This window comes from Harpia harpyja, chromosome 3 (assembly GCF_026419915.1).
Source record: "Harpia harpyja isolate bHarHar1 chromosome 3, bHarHar1 primary haplotype, whole genome shotgun sequence".
NCBI classification, from domain to species: Eukaryota; Metazoa; Chordata; class Aves; order Accipitriformes; family Accipitridae; genus Harpia; species Harpia harpyja.
Window position 1 is genome coordinate 66,330,006 of NC_068942.1, and position 14,544 is coordinate 66,344,549.

Below are 14,544 nucleotides of genomic sequence, written 5' to 3' on the forward strand. Positions count from 1 at the left end.
CACATCAGTCAGAGTAAGAAACCCATCAGGGAAACATGTCTATCACATATCCTCTCAATGGCATGCAATTACAGTCAGATGGAGAAGGTACAGGCAATTAGTTCAGAGTCCATATTCAGGCTGAGGATCAGGAGGAAGATTTGGCTCCGGTCAGGCTTTGGAAGAGCACCGAGCTGCTGTGGTGTGTGGCTGTCAGCTCCATGTGTGCTTTAGCACGGCACAGGAAGTCTGACTTCTGGCACAAAGAGTTAGCATCTGTTTCCAGTAGTTCCAGGCACAACCTCCTGGTTTCCAGTAGGGTCCTAATTACGCAATGTTTGCGCTAAGCTCCTCCACATGGTCAGAGGTAACAGCTACTATTCAAATGGCTGAGGTTTGCCAGCTCCATTGGCTGAATTGCAGAGGTGATCCTTGGAAACCCTATTTCACCAATATTTGTTCTGTTTCCTCTTTTTTTTCCCGGTTGTCTCTAATTTTTATCAGGTCTGTTTAATGTTTAACAGTGCAAATTAAGCAGAAGATGATGTAGCAGTATAAGTAACAGTGTGGAAAAGAGCATGGTCAGCTGAATGCAGCAGGGCTTCTGATTTTGTAAGTACTGTGCATGTATTTTTCTTAGAGCCTTGCAGATGATACTTTCTGTGGTTGGTAGCATTTTCATGTTAGCTTAGTTTCATTTGTCTGCTTGTGACTTGGTTGTGTGCGAATGTTGCAAGGAAATATAAATTAAGCAAACATGGAAGGGACCAGTGGGACCTCTTGTTCTGGAGGAATATGCTTAGCCTGAAATTAGAATAAAATAACCTTTGAAGTAATGGGGACTTATTAAGCAGTTGTTAAAGCAGAATGCTGATGAAATCACCTTTTAGGTTGGAAACAACCTTCACAGTGACTCAAAATTAGCATAATCCCACTAGTGACTGAACAACCAGGTCCAATTTATAAACTCTTCTGGTGACTTAACGTATAAAACAGCCACTGAACTGCTAAGGTCAGGCTCTCTAATTAGGACTGGGGTGAGTGTAGGGGGTGGGTGGAAGACCGCAATTTAAATTTAAGTGTCACTTTTATTCCTATAGGCAAACTAATCTGTGGTTTGGCAAAGAATTATTTTCTGAATTTCCAATTTGCATATCAAAAATACAGCCCAGATTTAATAAAGCCTTTCCAGTTTCTTCAGCTTTGAAATGGTAACAAAAAAATATTTGTGGCTGAAATTTTCTAATTTCAAAATATTGAAATTATTGTGATTAACATCTCTAAAGGGAAAAATATGTAGGGAAAACTTGATGACAATATTCAGTGTTTTCCAGCTTCTGGTAGAAGTACTTCTTTAATATTTCTGTAGAGAACTGTGATACTAAGAGAAGTTTTTTTATCTGATCTGTTATAGTAGAAGTTAAAAACAGAGCCATGCCTAATGTAAGCTTGCTGCAGAAAAACCATACTCTTTGCTTCAGAAATTCTTTGAAGTTTAGGCTAAGCTCTGTTTGGACACAGGAAGTGGTCATGGACAGACAAAAATTATCCTCTTTTCCACTTAAGTGTGCAATATCTCAACTAGAGAAAAACAGTCTATGAAATGTTAAACAGCAAGTACTTTTGAAACACCCTCTGTACTACATGATTGCTTCACTTGTCTGCAGTACATAAGGGGGGGGGGTTGGCTGGGAGGAAGAGGGAGAGTTCTGCTTAAAAGAGATGCAAATAGTTGAATCATATTCCCATCTAGGGCTATACTCCATCTTTTGGTTTAAGGAAATTAAAATGTAGTGTTACCACTTCTTACTGCAGGTCACTGCAGTGGTCACTGTCTGCTCTCAGACATACTCAGCGTACTCAGATCCTAGCTAATATGAGAACACACAGCTAGTGTATACATTTGCTATAAAAACAAGAAAGACCACCATACCAATAAAAAAAATAAAGCAACTGGTTAATCATCAAGAATCCTGGAACTTGGGCTGCCCTCAGAAGCTCTATCTAAATCTTGTTTAGATAGTAGATACAGTCATCTTTTACATCTGGCAATGAACACAGGACCAAGAGAACTTCACCTTAGCAGGACACAGGAAAATGCATTCCTGGAAGAGAAGGATACAAACAGGCTGTGTTGGCTGGAAACCAGAAGAAGAGGAGTCATAACAGTAGAAAAGTTCTAGAAATGTTTTCACATAGAAGCTGCAAGGGCAAAAAGCTTCTTTTCATAGATAACTTGTTACGTTTCTGAAGACAGTTTATATGAGATGCCTCCCCAGAATAGCAGGGAACTGAATTCAGTAAACTAGAGACTCGTTCCAGCTCCTATGGAGTGCAGGAGGCTTATGTGAAGTATATCATGTCAGCATTAGGAGAACAAGCATAATGAAGAAACTTGTCATCTCCAAGGGGATTAACCTGAGTGTCCTTTGATTTCCAAATGGGATCTGTGCTCCTCTTTTCCTCTTGGACCCAGGTCCTTCCTCTGTCTCTAGAGGGAGCCACACATCCCACACAGGTTAACCCATGGTAAGGGGCAAACCACCATTTAACAAGTTACAAACACTTGTTGCAGCCCCCCGAAAGGAGGGTCCACTCATCCAAAACATCCAAACATGCATCTCATTACCTGGTGCAAACCTGTTGCTTCCCACATGTCTTTATGCCCACTTCTGAGTGCCCTGCTGCCATGCCACAGGATGCCCCAGGCTTTTGCCTTGAATTTTGCCTTGAAGTTTATGTAGATCCATCACTTACCAGCTGTGGCCAATGACTGGCCATGTGAGTAACTCACCATGAAGGAAACAGGGGCGTGATTTTAACAAGCACCGGATAGTCCGTGATAGCCATCTGTCCATGTGCTGCTGCCCTGATGAAAGGGAGGGAATTTATTCCACTTCCAGTGAGAAGTGAGCTGCCTCACATTTCCTCACATTTACCGAACTGCATTTGGGCAGGTACTGTGGAGTATTTGATGTCTTTGAAACCCACACCCTGTCTTACCTCATGGTAACTTGTTTGTTTAGATGTACCCTATAGGAGACAATGATCCAGGGAAGATAATGTCATTGTTAATAGAGGTTATTATGGACTTTGGCTCTATACTTGCCAAGGAAGAAGAGAATTGCCTTTTCAGGGCAGTTACAATGGAATGTTGTGGTTTTATTATGCCTGACATTTTAGTTTATAATTTGGTTGAATTTATTAATGACATTTATCATTGTGTCCATGGACACTTTAAATAGCCTATGTACATTAGATCTTTACATTTGCACTATATAGTATTTATGCTAACAAACTACTCATTATTTCTTACTACCAAGATCATCATTACCATATGTTCATCTAATGACTGTTTATTTTCTGACAGAATAATTTGAAAAGAAGATGAAGTATCTCCTGTGCCTGTGTTTACTCCTTGCCGTTCTTTGTGCCATAACCCATTGCCACCATGAAGACATTTGCCATGAAGTCAGTAATACTAATCTGCGTGATGGAACAGAAAATTTATTAACACATAACTGTAACAAGCAAGGTTCTAACTATGCAGATTTTGTATTTAGATTTTACAAGCAGGCTATATCAAAAGAAGCTGATAAAAATGTTTTCTTTTCTCCCTTGAGCATCTCCACTGCCTTTGCCATGCTGGCTATTGGTGCTAAGTCAACCACCCTGTCTCAGATTTTTGAAGGACTGGGCTTTGACGGTCTGACTGAGATTCGCATGCATGATATACACGAAAGTTTTCATAAAGTTTTAGCAGTACTGAACTGTACTGATGTTAACATCACATTAAATATAGGGAATGCCCTTTTTACAGCTGTTGGGTATAAACCACAGGAGACATTTTTACAAAATACCAGACAATTTTATGATGCAGAATTTTTTTCTAGCAATTTCAATAAACCAGAAGAAGCTAAGAAGCAAATCAATAAATATGTAGAGGAGAAAACCAAGGGGAAAATTCCTGAATTAATTGGTCATCTTGATGCAAGAACTGTATTGGTTCTTGTTAACTACATTTATTTTAAAGGTAAGATATTTAACATAATTTTCCAATAGGTGATTTTGATGCAAACCAAAAATTATAGGGAACTCTTGATGATTTATTAGCAGAGTGACTATTTAGGAAAGAGCTAAACTGTGCAGGATCTTCAAAGTAAAGACTAGTTCTGGCCAAAAGCAGGGCATCTGATTGTTGAGAAACACTGATTGTTTGATTTTGGCCCAGTTTGCCTGAAAGCTGTGGACAGAGAAGTCTCACTCTAGTGGACTGCCTCATAGACAGGGACCCACTGCATGCAGTCTCTCTGGTCTGAGGGCATAATGACTGAAGATGTTTCCAAGATCTCTGTGCTGACTGTATATGCCAGCTGAACTTAGGGGACTGACATCCTTGCACTTCCAGAGTCCCCAGTATTATGGTAGTTTTACTAGGTACGCTGCATGAAAACTTGGGACATAGCATTTTGAGGGCCTGTGCTTCTGGAGCCCTGCTTGAATGTTAGGATCCTTTATTCTGCTTACGAATTCCTCACCAGGCTGAGTGCAGTCATCTTGCGTTGGGTATGGCCTAACAGGAAAGACATAACAAGATCTTGTGGCTGAATGTATAAGTGGTTGAATTTAAATTACATAAAAGGCACAGGTGATGGCAACATATGGCTACAATAGAAGCAGGACTCTCTCAACTGGTCCTCATCAACCTTTGGTTGTTTTTCAGCAAGACAGGACTTACACTAACTATGCTGGACTTACTGCACAGATAAAATGCTTTATTGTGTGTTATGCAGGACACTGAAGTGATTTAGTGATCCTCTTCTCCCATAAACAGCCCTCCGACATCCTAACATTTAAGTTGGTCTGATTTGTATCAGCCATTTTTTAAGATCTTCACAAGTTTGAGTGCAACATCTTCTCTCTTCCTCCATTAGCTGCCTGGGAAAAGCCTTTTGATCCTTTGCATACATATGAGGATGATTTTTTTGTGAACACAAATGTATCTGTTAGAGTCAACATGATGCAGCGTGACGGTAACTATGACAGTTACTACGACCAGGATCTCTCTTGCGAGGTGGTAGAGCTGCCTTACCAGGGCACTGCACAAGCATTGCTCATTCTGCCTGATGATGGAAAGATGAAGCAAGTGGAAGATGCTCTCTCCAAGGAAACTGTTTGTAAATGGGATAACAGACTTGTGACCAGGTAACTCCATATAGATGGATTACTGTATTTGAGGTCACATCATTATTTTTAAGAGAAAGCATTAATTTCAGATCACCTCCTCCTGGATATAATGTCCTGATTTCATAAAGCGGAGTTTTAAGCAATTCCCAAGATGAGTCAGAGCAGACCATAATCGACAAGCAACTGCAGGCTTTCTGACCTGACAGAAGGGGACGCAGCATTGTAACAACTGCCTCAAGACTTGCTTGGCTACCTTACCTCTTCTTTCATGGTGCTAACAATCCATTTGCTTCAATGTGTCTTAGATTTTATCCTCCTTTTCCCTTCTTTTAGCCTTTCCACAGTTGGTCTGCTTACTCTCTGTAGCCCTCTAGCCACAAAACACATAGCTGTGTTTGTGGCACTGGGATGAAAGAGTGGTAATGAAGAAATTAGTTTATTTTTTCTAAAATCAAAGAGAGAATGTTGGTACAGATGCCAAAATTGCTCAAGGTATATAAAAGCTACCATCAAACAAATTAGCAATCAAAAGAATGCTTTCAAGTGTCACTGAATTGCATACTATCCAGCCTGCTGGCTGAAACAAGGCTGCAATGCTTCACTGCTGTTTTGTTTTCTTTGTTCAACAGGAGATTAGACCTGCGGTTACCAAAGATTTCTATTAGTGGGTCTTACGATGTTAAAAACCTGTTCCAGGAAATGGGCATTACTGAAGTATTCTCTAGTAATGCTGATCTGTCTGGAATTAGCGGCAACCGTAATCTTCGGGTTTCACAAGTAAGTGAGCAGACGGAGCTGTTAATGGGGCGGTGGTTGGTTGCTCTGATCAATTATATCTGGGGTTTTTAAAGACTTGCTTTCCCTCCTTGTCCTACTGAAGTTATACGTAAAAACTAACAAAGACATGTAGGGGCTTGCTTAGTAGTTTTGCTTTTCTACAGAGAGGGTCTGCTGTCCCACCTTTGTATTATTTTAATATTATTATTAAAAGACTGGATATTAAGTACATAGAAATGTTGGACAAGATCTTAAATGATTTCTTGGCACTGGAATATGATTGCTTAGATAAGATTGTGTCAAGTAAATTATAAGAGAGGGGTATATTATGATATTTGTGTGGATTAGTACCTAATTTTTTAATATCCTCAAAGTTTCCAAGAAACATCCAGTTTGCAGTAGCAGAATTTCTCCATGTCAGTTTAAACTACGTTTTAATGCGGCAAAGATGCCAAATACTGCCCCTGTATTAGCATTTAAATAGCAGTCTTCCATTAACCTTGGAATAACAGAGAAAGTGTTGCTAGAGGAAGTCCAAACCATCTAAGAAAACAAACCAGCGAGTACATGGGCTGTTACTGTCCCCCTCCACTCAGCACTGGTGAAGCTACATTTACAGTGTGTCCATTTTTATTTTTGGCTCTCCCCATTCAGTCCTGATGTGGAGAACACTCCTGTTGCAGGCTATTTGAGATATACCATACAATAAAGTTTTGCCCACTGGTTTTTATCACTCCTTTTGTCTCCTAAATATTCCATAAAAAGAGAGCTTATCTTCACCTCCTGCTTGCTGTCCCATATATAAACCACAGCGTTTGCTCCTTTCCCCTGCAGGCAATTCACAAGGCCCTGCTGGAAGTTGATGAGGCTGGAACTGAGGCTGCAGGAGCCACCGCCATAATTGTTACCAGAGTTCTGCATCCTTCTGTTACCATCAAATTCAACAGGCCCTTCCTTATCTTGATTTCTGACAAAGAAACCAGCACCACACTTTTCATGGGGAAAATTGTCAATCCTACTCAGAAGTAATTGCTGAGTTATTGGGCATACTGGTATTCGGCATGAGTTATAATGGCTACAGTGTTTGCACATACGGGCTAGTTAGTGCTAGTAACTACCCTCTGATTGAGGAATATTCAGAAGTAAATGAGGAATTTCCTTATCAAATTAATAAGCAAAAAAATTGTAAAAAAACCCCAACAACTGACAGTTTTTCAATGTAATATTTTCCCTAGTTGAGTAATTCAAGTTATTAATACATTTTCCAAATTTTCCTTGGAAGACAGTTTTTTGTAAAGCCTGCTGTTATTTTTACAAGTGAATTCTCTCTGCTAAGTGGTTTTGTCCAGACTGCTTTCAGGTCTGGATTACTCACCAAAAGCTTTAACCCAACAGGTAACAAGTCCCTCACAATTCCACTACATCTTCTCCAGGACTTGCTGATGATCGGTAGTCACCTGAGCTGGTCCCTACAGAGTCCTTTGTTCCTTATGTAGCTCTTTGCTGCCTAGGCCATTGTTGTTTACCCTCAACCAACCTGTTCTTTCTCACATGTTCCAACTCTTTGCCTAGGATGTCTTAAAGAAACATTGACAAAAAGGATAAAATCCCTGAGACATTAGACTTATTCTGCTGTAACACTCACTGTAAGTGTCTTTTTGCAGTTCACAGGGTCAGCAAAAAACTTTGAGAGACAGTGACATTAGGCATGAACTGTCAAAGAGGTGTCCTGCGACAATGTCATCCATGAATTATTGCTATGGCTGATGAATAAAATAAACATTGTCATTTAAATCCATCACTTAAGGACTGACTCCAGTCTCTTCCTATCATTTTATAAATCTTTTAAAATCCACAAAAAATTTCAGTCACCCTTATTAATATAGCAGGGTGTCTGTAAAATATGTTTTAAACGCTGTTAAACGAGTCCAACTTTTCTCATACGGAGATGGTGATTCTTTACATTCTCTCCTTATGTGCCTGTTTGGGTAAAACCTGTTTTCAAGAAATACATAAACACTCTCTTGCTGTCGTGGGTCTGCAGATCACCCACTCTTACTGTGGTGGAGCACTGGGGCCCAGTGCTCAGCCTTGCTGAACTCTATATGAACCCTTTATGGCACAGCTGCTGCCTCAAGGAGAGGCTGACTCCTGCTTTGACAGCTGCTCTCTCACTACACTGCTTTGACTCGTGCCGTTGCATATTGACCCTTGATAAATTTTTTGCAAGTGGAGTTTAGTCCCTGTCCCTGGGAAGATGATACTCCTGAATGCACATTGCTCATTCCTACAGTGGTCCTGGCAATGTGCTGTAAGCACTGCAAAGATGCAAGCCCCAAATCCACAAACAAGCCTCCCACCCCTGACATCTCTCTGGTCCTCTGACCTGTTCTCCCAAACTTGGTCCACCCTGCACAGAGGTGCTTTATTGAGACTCATCAGTGCTTGTAGCATGGGCTTGGTGTATGGGAGGCTATGCTTCTGACTCAGGGGGACTTGGAGACTGCTGCCTTGTACGAGTCCCTTTGCTCCAAGCAGCAAGAACTCAATAGAAGCCCTGAGCTATTGCTTCTGCTAGGGCAAGATACCATCACTCAGTGGACTGGGAGATACCACACCTCTGTGCAAAGCAGCGGCTTTTACAGAGTTGAGATCAATGATAACTTGCTGTGGTGTGAGGCAGCCTGCTCTGTGGTGGCTGAACAAACTCAACAAGAGCTGGGAGCAGCTCCAGTGAGATCCCACCCTGATAAATCTGTGCACTGGTGCTGATTAGAAGGTAGGATGGTGAGATTTTTATCAGTGGGGTGGCAGAAAAACAGGTTCTTGGCCTATTGCTAAAGGGAAAGAGGTTAGGAAAAAATCTCATGGTTGCTAGGACACAGCAGAGGCTTTGGGAAATAACACATGAAGCAACTTCCTGCCCCATCTACCTCCCAGGCCTTTGCTTTTGAGAATGGAGGCAAGGAACTGCAGGAGGAGACCTGCACTGGGAGTTTTCACACTGGAGTTTGAGCAGTGACTTCTCCTAGAAAAAGTATCAAACAGGGCACCTTTGAATGCTGGATGGGTTTGAGAGGTATCTACCAAGATGTGGACCACCACCACAGTTGTCCTCCAGCAGAGGAACTTCACGCTCCAGACCAGCAGGTTGGCCTGACCTGTGGCAGGGACCTGGAGTGGGAAGAGGGATCATTGGAAATCTCTCTGGAAGGAGGGGATGTGGGGAGGACAGGAAAAAAATTAGTCTTGTGCCATACATATGTGGAAGGCACAAAAATGCCTGTAGTTCACAGTATGGAGATCCATAGAGCCTGGGGACTGAACATACCTGGCTGATGCTGCTCTCAGCACAGTCCTAATGATATTCTTTAGGAACTGGACAATTCTGCAATTTTTTTGTGGACAGAGGGGGGCAAATTGTCCTAATTCCAAGAAAATCTAATTTCATTGGTCTGCCTTGCATCATTTGTTCTCGTTGCTTTTGCCTGTCTTAATATGTGGTAGGGAACATACTTCTTCATGCTCTTTAGTTGGATTAATGGTAGAGAAGGAAAGGAAGGATTCTGATAGACATAAGCTGAAATTTTCATTTAGGGATTGTGTATTCATTATATCTGTGGTAAACACATGTAATTTTTGGTTTCTTTCATTCATCTGTAGGTGACTTTATTAACACCCTTTAATCTTCCACTACAACAAAACCAGACCTGATTAGGACAGCTTAATCCCACACATGCATTCTCTCAGTCTATGGGACACCTGGTTCCAAACTAAGCCCTGAAAGAGAACTAGAGCTTCTTTATACCCTACTAAGTGTTGTCCACCCTACTTCCTGCAGTGGCAGTCAGCAGAAGGGGATAACACAGCTTACAGTGGAGTGTGTGACCCCCTATCATAAACATCCAAGATAAATAACCTGCAGTGGGTCCGTTAGCCCTGACCTGACAAGCTTACAGGAAGCTCTGAGGAAAAAGACTTACCTAAAGATAGCGTATCTCAGCTGAGAACCCTGTGAGGGAAGATGGACCCACTGGACTGGGTCCCTGAAAGGCAGCCTAGCTGTGCCCCAGCAGGTCTGAGTGCCAGACTTCTCCTGGCAGCCTCTAAGCCATGTGGGAGATGGTAAGTTTGTTCTATCTGACCTTGTTTATGGTGCACTGGGACTCTGTTTGCTGATGGGATAGCTTCTGTCAGTAAAGCTCTGTTTGCTTTGCCCCATGGCAGAGTCCATGTAGTATGCTGTCACAAACCATGAAGCAGTGGGATTGCAGGGCTAATGTGGTATGTGTCCAGTGCATTTTTACCTTTCATCAGTAAGTAAAGGAGCTGACTCAATGCCAAAAGGCACAAAGCAATCAAATAATCTCAGAAACACTAGTTGCTCACATAAGCCCTGCTATTCAGATGCTACAAGTACTTTGGACTTTCCTTTCTCATTCCCAGTTATGCAGTTTGAACCTCAACCCTGATGTCTGGAGAACTTGCCCTTGAATGTGTACACCAGCCGTCTCCCCACAGTTACGTCATCCGTTCATCCCTTGATCGCTGCTACTATTACAAGGAAATGGGAATTCACCCAAATGTAAGCCAACCCTATTCTAATTGTTTCAGTAGATTCAGTACAACAAAGGCAGCAGGCTTTTTCCTGTACTCACACTCATTTCAAGCAGAGAATCACTAAGCTCTTAAAAACCAGATGATTATGATAGTTCCTGGGAAGGGTGGTTTTTGACTGTGGATTCTGAGAACCAAGAGTACCTTTATGGCAGCTACAAGGCAGCCTCAGTGCCTCACGACCCAGCTCATCTTTGAAGAGTCAGACGATATATTCTATAAGCAGAGGGGACAAATCTCACAATCACTAGCCCTTGCTCTTGTGGGGGACATGAACTTACCAGGTGTCTGCTGGAAATACAACACAGCAGAGAGGACATGGTCTAGGAGGTTCCTGGAGTGTGTGGAAGATAATTTCCTGACATAGCTGGTGAATGAGCCAACTAGGGAAGGTGCCCTGCTGGATCTGTTGTCTGCAAACAGAGGAGGACTTGTGGGTGATGTGATGGTTGGAAACCATCTTGGGCATACTGATCACGAAATGATAGAGTTTTCGATTGTTGGAGAAGTAAGGAAGGGGGTTAGCAGAACTGCCACCCTGGCCTTCCAGAGGGCAGACTTTGGCCTGTTTAGGAGACTGGTTGATAGAGTCCCTTGGGAGGCAGTCCTGAAGGGCAAAGGAGTCCAGGAAGTCTGGACATTCTTTAAGAAGGAAATCTTAAAGGTGCAGGAGCAGGCTGACCCCACGTGCTGAAAGATGAGCTGGCAGGGAAGACCGGCCTGGTTGAACAGAGAGCTTTGGCTGGAATTCTGGGAAAAAAAGAGAGTTTATGACATTTGGAAGAAGGGGCAGGCAACTCAAGAGGACTGCAAGGATGTAGTGAGGTTATGAAGGGAGAAAATTAGAAGGGCCAAAGCCCAACTAGGACTTAATCTGGCTACTGCCATAAAAGACAATAAAAAAAGGTTCTATAAATACACGAGCAAGAAAAGGAGGGCAAAGGAGAATCTCCACCCTGTATTGGATGTGGGGGGAAACATAGTGACAAAGGAAGAGCAGAAGGCTGAGGTACTTAATGCCTTCTTTGCCTCAGTCTTTAATAGTAAGACCAGTTGTTCTCTGGGTACCCAGCCCCCTGAGCTGGAAGGCAGGGACGGGGAGCAGAATGAAGCCCCCATAATCCAAGGGGAAATGGTTAGCGACCTGCTACACCACTTAGACACACACAGGTCTATGGGGCTGGATGGGATCCACCCAAGCGTACTGAGGCAGCGGGCCAAAGTGCTCACCAAGCCACTTTCCATCATTTACCAGCTAACCGGGGGGGTCCCGGTTGACTGGAGGTTAGCAAATGTGACACCCATCCACAAGAAGGGCTGGAAGGGGGATCTGGGGAACTACAGGTCTGTCAGTCTGACCTCGGTGCCAGGGAAGGCTATGGAGCAGATCATCTTGAGTGCCATCACGTGGCATGTACAGGACAACCAGGTGATCAGGCCCAGTCTGCATGGGTTTATGAAAGGCAGGTCCTGCTTGACTAACCTGATCTCCTTCTATGACAAGGTGACCCGCTTAGTGGATGAGCGAAAGGCTTTGGATGTTGTCTACCTAGACATCAATAAAGCCTTTGACACCGTTTCCCACAGCACTCTCCTGGAGAAACTGGTTGCTCATGGCTTGGACGGGCGTACTCTTTGCTGGGTAAAACTCTGGCTGGATGGCTGGGCCCAAAGAGTGGTGGTGAATGGAGTTAAATCCAGTTGACAGACAGTCACAGGTGGTGTTCCCCAAGGCTCAGTATTGGGGCCAGTTCTGTTTAATATCTTTATCAATGATCTGGGCGAGGGGATCGAGTGCACCCTCAGTAAGTTTGCAGAGGACACCAAGTTGGGCAGGAGTGCTGATCTGCTTGACGAAGGAAGGCTCGACAGAGGGATCTGGACAGCCTGGATCGATGGGCCGAGGCCAATTGTATGAGGTTCAACAAGGCCAAGTGCCAGGTCTTGTGCTTGGGTCACAACCACCCCATGCAACCCTAGAGGTGTGGGGAAGAGTGGCTGGAAAGCTGCCCAGCAGAAAAGGACCTGGGGGTGTTGGTCAACAGCCAGCTGAATATGAGCCGGCAGTGTGCCCAGGTGGCCAAGAAGGTCAACAGCATCCTGGCTTGTATCAGAAATAGCGTGGCCAGCAGGAGCAGGGAAGTCATCGTCCCCCTGTACTTGGCACTGGTGAGGCCGCACCTGGAGTACTGTGTTCAGTTTTGGGCCCCTCACTACAGGAAAGACATTGAGGTGCTGGAGCATGTCCAAAGAAGAGCAATGAAGCTGGTAAAGGGTCTAGAGCACAGGTCTTATGAGGAGCAGGTGGGGGATCTGGGGCTGTTTAGCCTGGAGAAAAGGAGGCTGAGGGGAGACCTTCTCGCTCTCTACAACTACCTGAAAGCAGGTTGTAGCGAGGTGGGTGTCAGTCTCTTCTCCCAAGTAACAAGCGATCGGACAAGAGGAAATGGCCTCAAGTTGTGGCAGGGGAGGTTTAGATTGGATATTAGGAAACATTTCTTCATAACAAGTAACAAGGGTTGTCAAGCATTGGAACAGGCTGCCCAGGGAAGCGGCTGAGTCACCATCCCTGCAGGTATTTAAAAGACATATAGATGTGGTGCTTGGGGACATGGTTTAGTGGTGGACTTGGCAGTGTGAGTTAACAGTTGGACTCAATGATCTTATAGGTCTTTTCCACCCTAAATGATTCTATGGAAGTCGTGTTAGTTCTTCAATATTTTGTTATACATATCCATACAACTACAAATTCTACAGTTTCCAAAATATCAAAATTGGACTAAATGTTCTGCAATTCAATGCATGCTCACTTGAACTTTTTTTCAAAAACTTATGTTGCATTTGCCACTTCTTATTACTCTGGCATAGAGACCAGTCTAACTGACGCATCCGAGTGGAAAGCTTAATATTTTTCTTCTTGAGACTGCTAAGAGCTCCTGCATGCATAATAAACAGTCCTGGAAATTACTCACTCTTTCATTCTTTTTTTCTAAAACCTCTTCTATTGTTAGTTCAACTTGAAATAGTTTTGCAGGCTCAACCATTGCAAAGGAAGTATACGTGCAACAGATTGAGCTTGTCTGTTTTGCCAGTACTCCCCTTGAGCACTTCTTTTACACTTTGAATATCTCACGCTCTCTGGCAGGTTTCTGATGTCTTTGAAAAAGAATATATCATTATATGTTATGACTTCTATAAGTTTTTTTATTCTCAAAGTTGTCCTTGTCCTTTCTTATTACAGTTTTAGATTTAATGTTGTGGCATTGTTCGTTTTGGCAGGGGGCGTTCCCTGATTTGATCATGACTTCCATGTTCTGAAGTTTTTCCTCATAATTCTAATTTACTTTGTTGTGTAAATATCCCTCCCCCTCCCCCCCCATTTTAAGTTAGGTTTTTTGGATTTACATCCAAAGGTATTGCTATACATTTTTACAGGAAAGCACATTGCAAGATCTGGTTATGTCAGAAAACTGTTTGGGACCTAGCAAGATCTGCAGTGCCTCTAGATCAATATAAATTACAAAGATCTGTAAGAACCTGTAGAAAAGTACCCTCTGCCAAGGTTTGCTATGGATCCAGTGATGTAGTCAAAGACAAATGAAGTACATCTAGTTTTCAGTTTGGGAAATACTAGATTTATTCTTCCTTATTGCCCGATTTGAATGCCACGCAGATGAGGTTTTCTTCACTGTGATTTTAATTTGGAAGGGAGTTCCTCTACAAAAGTGATAGCTTCTAAGTACTTTTCTTGTTTTCCTGTCATAATCTATTAAAAAACGTATGATCTAGATGGTCTGTATTTTGTTTATGGAATAACAGGAACCACAGCTCAAAACACATGCCAAGACTGGTAACATAGCTATTAGAGGGAGTCAAGAGAGAGCTTTTTAGAAGAGAGATGAGAGACACACACAGCGCTACACACTTGATTGATAGAGTAGAAGCAGCACGCTGTCTGTAGCCTTTGAAATAAACATCTCTGCA

At 42.8% G+C, this 14,544-nt stretch overlaps 1 protein-coding gene across 2 annotated transcripts; it reads left to right on the forward strand.

Moving 5' to 3' along the window:
• Positions 1–486: 486 nt before the first annotated feature.
• LOC128139929 (alpha-1-antiproteinase F-like) lies at positions 487–7,741 on the forward strand. Of its 2 annotated transcripts, none has more exons than XM_052783067.1 (5): positions 487–591; positions 3,350–4,012; positions 4,914–5,184; positions 5,796–5,943; positions 6,778–7,741. In XM_052783067.1, the coding sequence occupies exons 2-5, from the start codon at positions 3,367–3,369 to the stop codon at positions 6,970–6,972; spliced, it is 1,260 nt and encodes a 419-aa protein (XP_052639027.1). In that variant the 5' UTR covers positions 487–591; positions 3,350–3,366; the 3' UTR covers positions 6,973–7,741. The 2 variants fall into 2 exon arrangements, with proteins under 2 accessions (XP_052639027.1, XP_052639028.1); XM_052783068.1 differs by lacking the exon at positions 487–591 and having other exon boundaries at positions 3,350–3,450; positions 3,873–4,012.
• Positions 7,742–14,544: the final 6,803 nt, after the last annotated feature.

Bases quoted from the DNA above. Each gene is read 5' to 3' on its own strand.
- LOC128139929 (XM_052783067.1), top strand. From the start codon at position 3,367: ATGAAGTATCTCCTGTGCCTGTGTTTACTCCTTGCCGTTCTTTGTGCC. The intron at 4,013-4,913 runs GTAAGATATTTA...TTCCTCCATTAG, and splicing joins TAACTACATTTATTTTAAAG to CTGCCTGGGAAAAGCCTTTT. The intron at 5,944-6,777 runs GTAAGTGAGCAG...TTTCCCCTGCAG, and splicing joins GTAATCTTCGGGTTTCACAA to GCAATTCACAAGGCCCTGCT.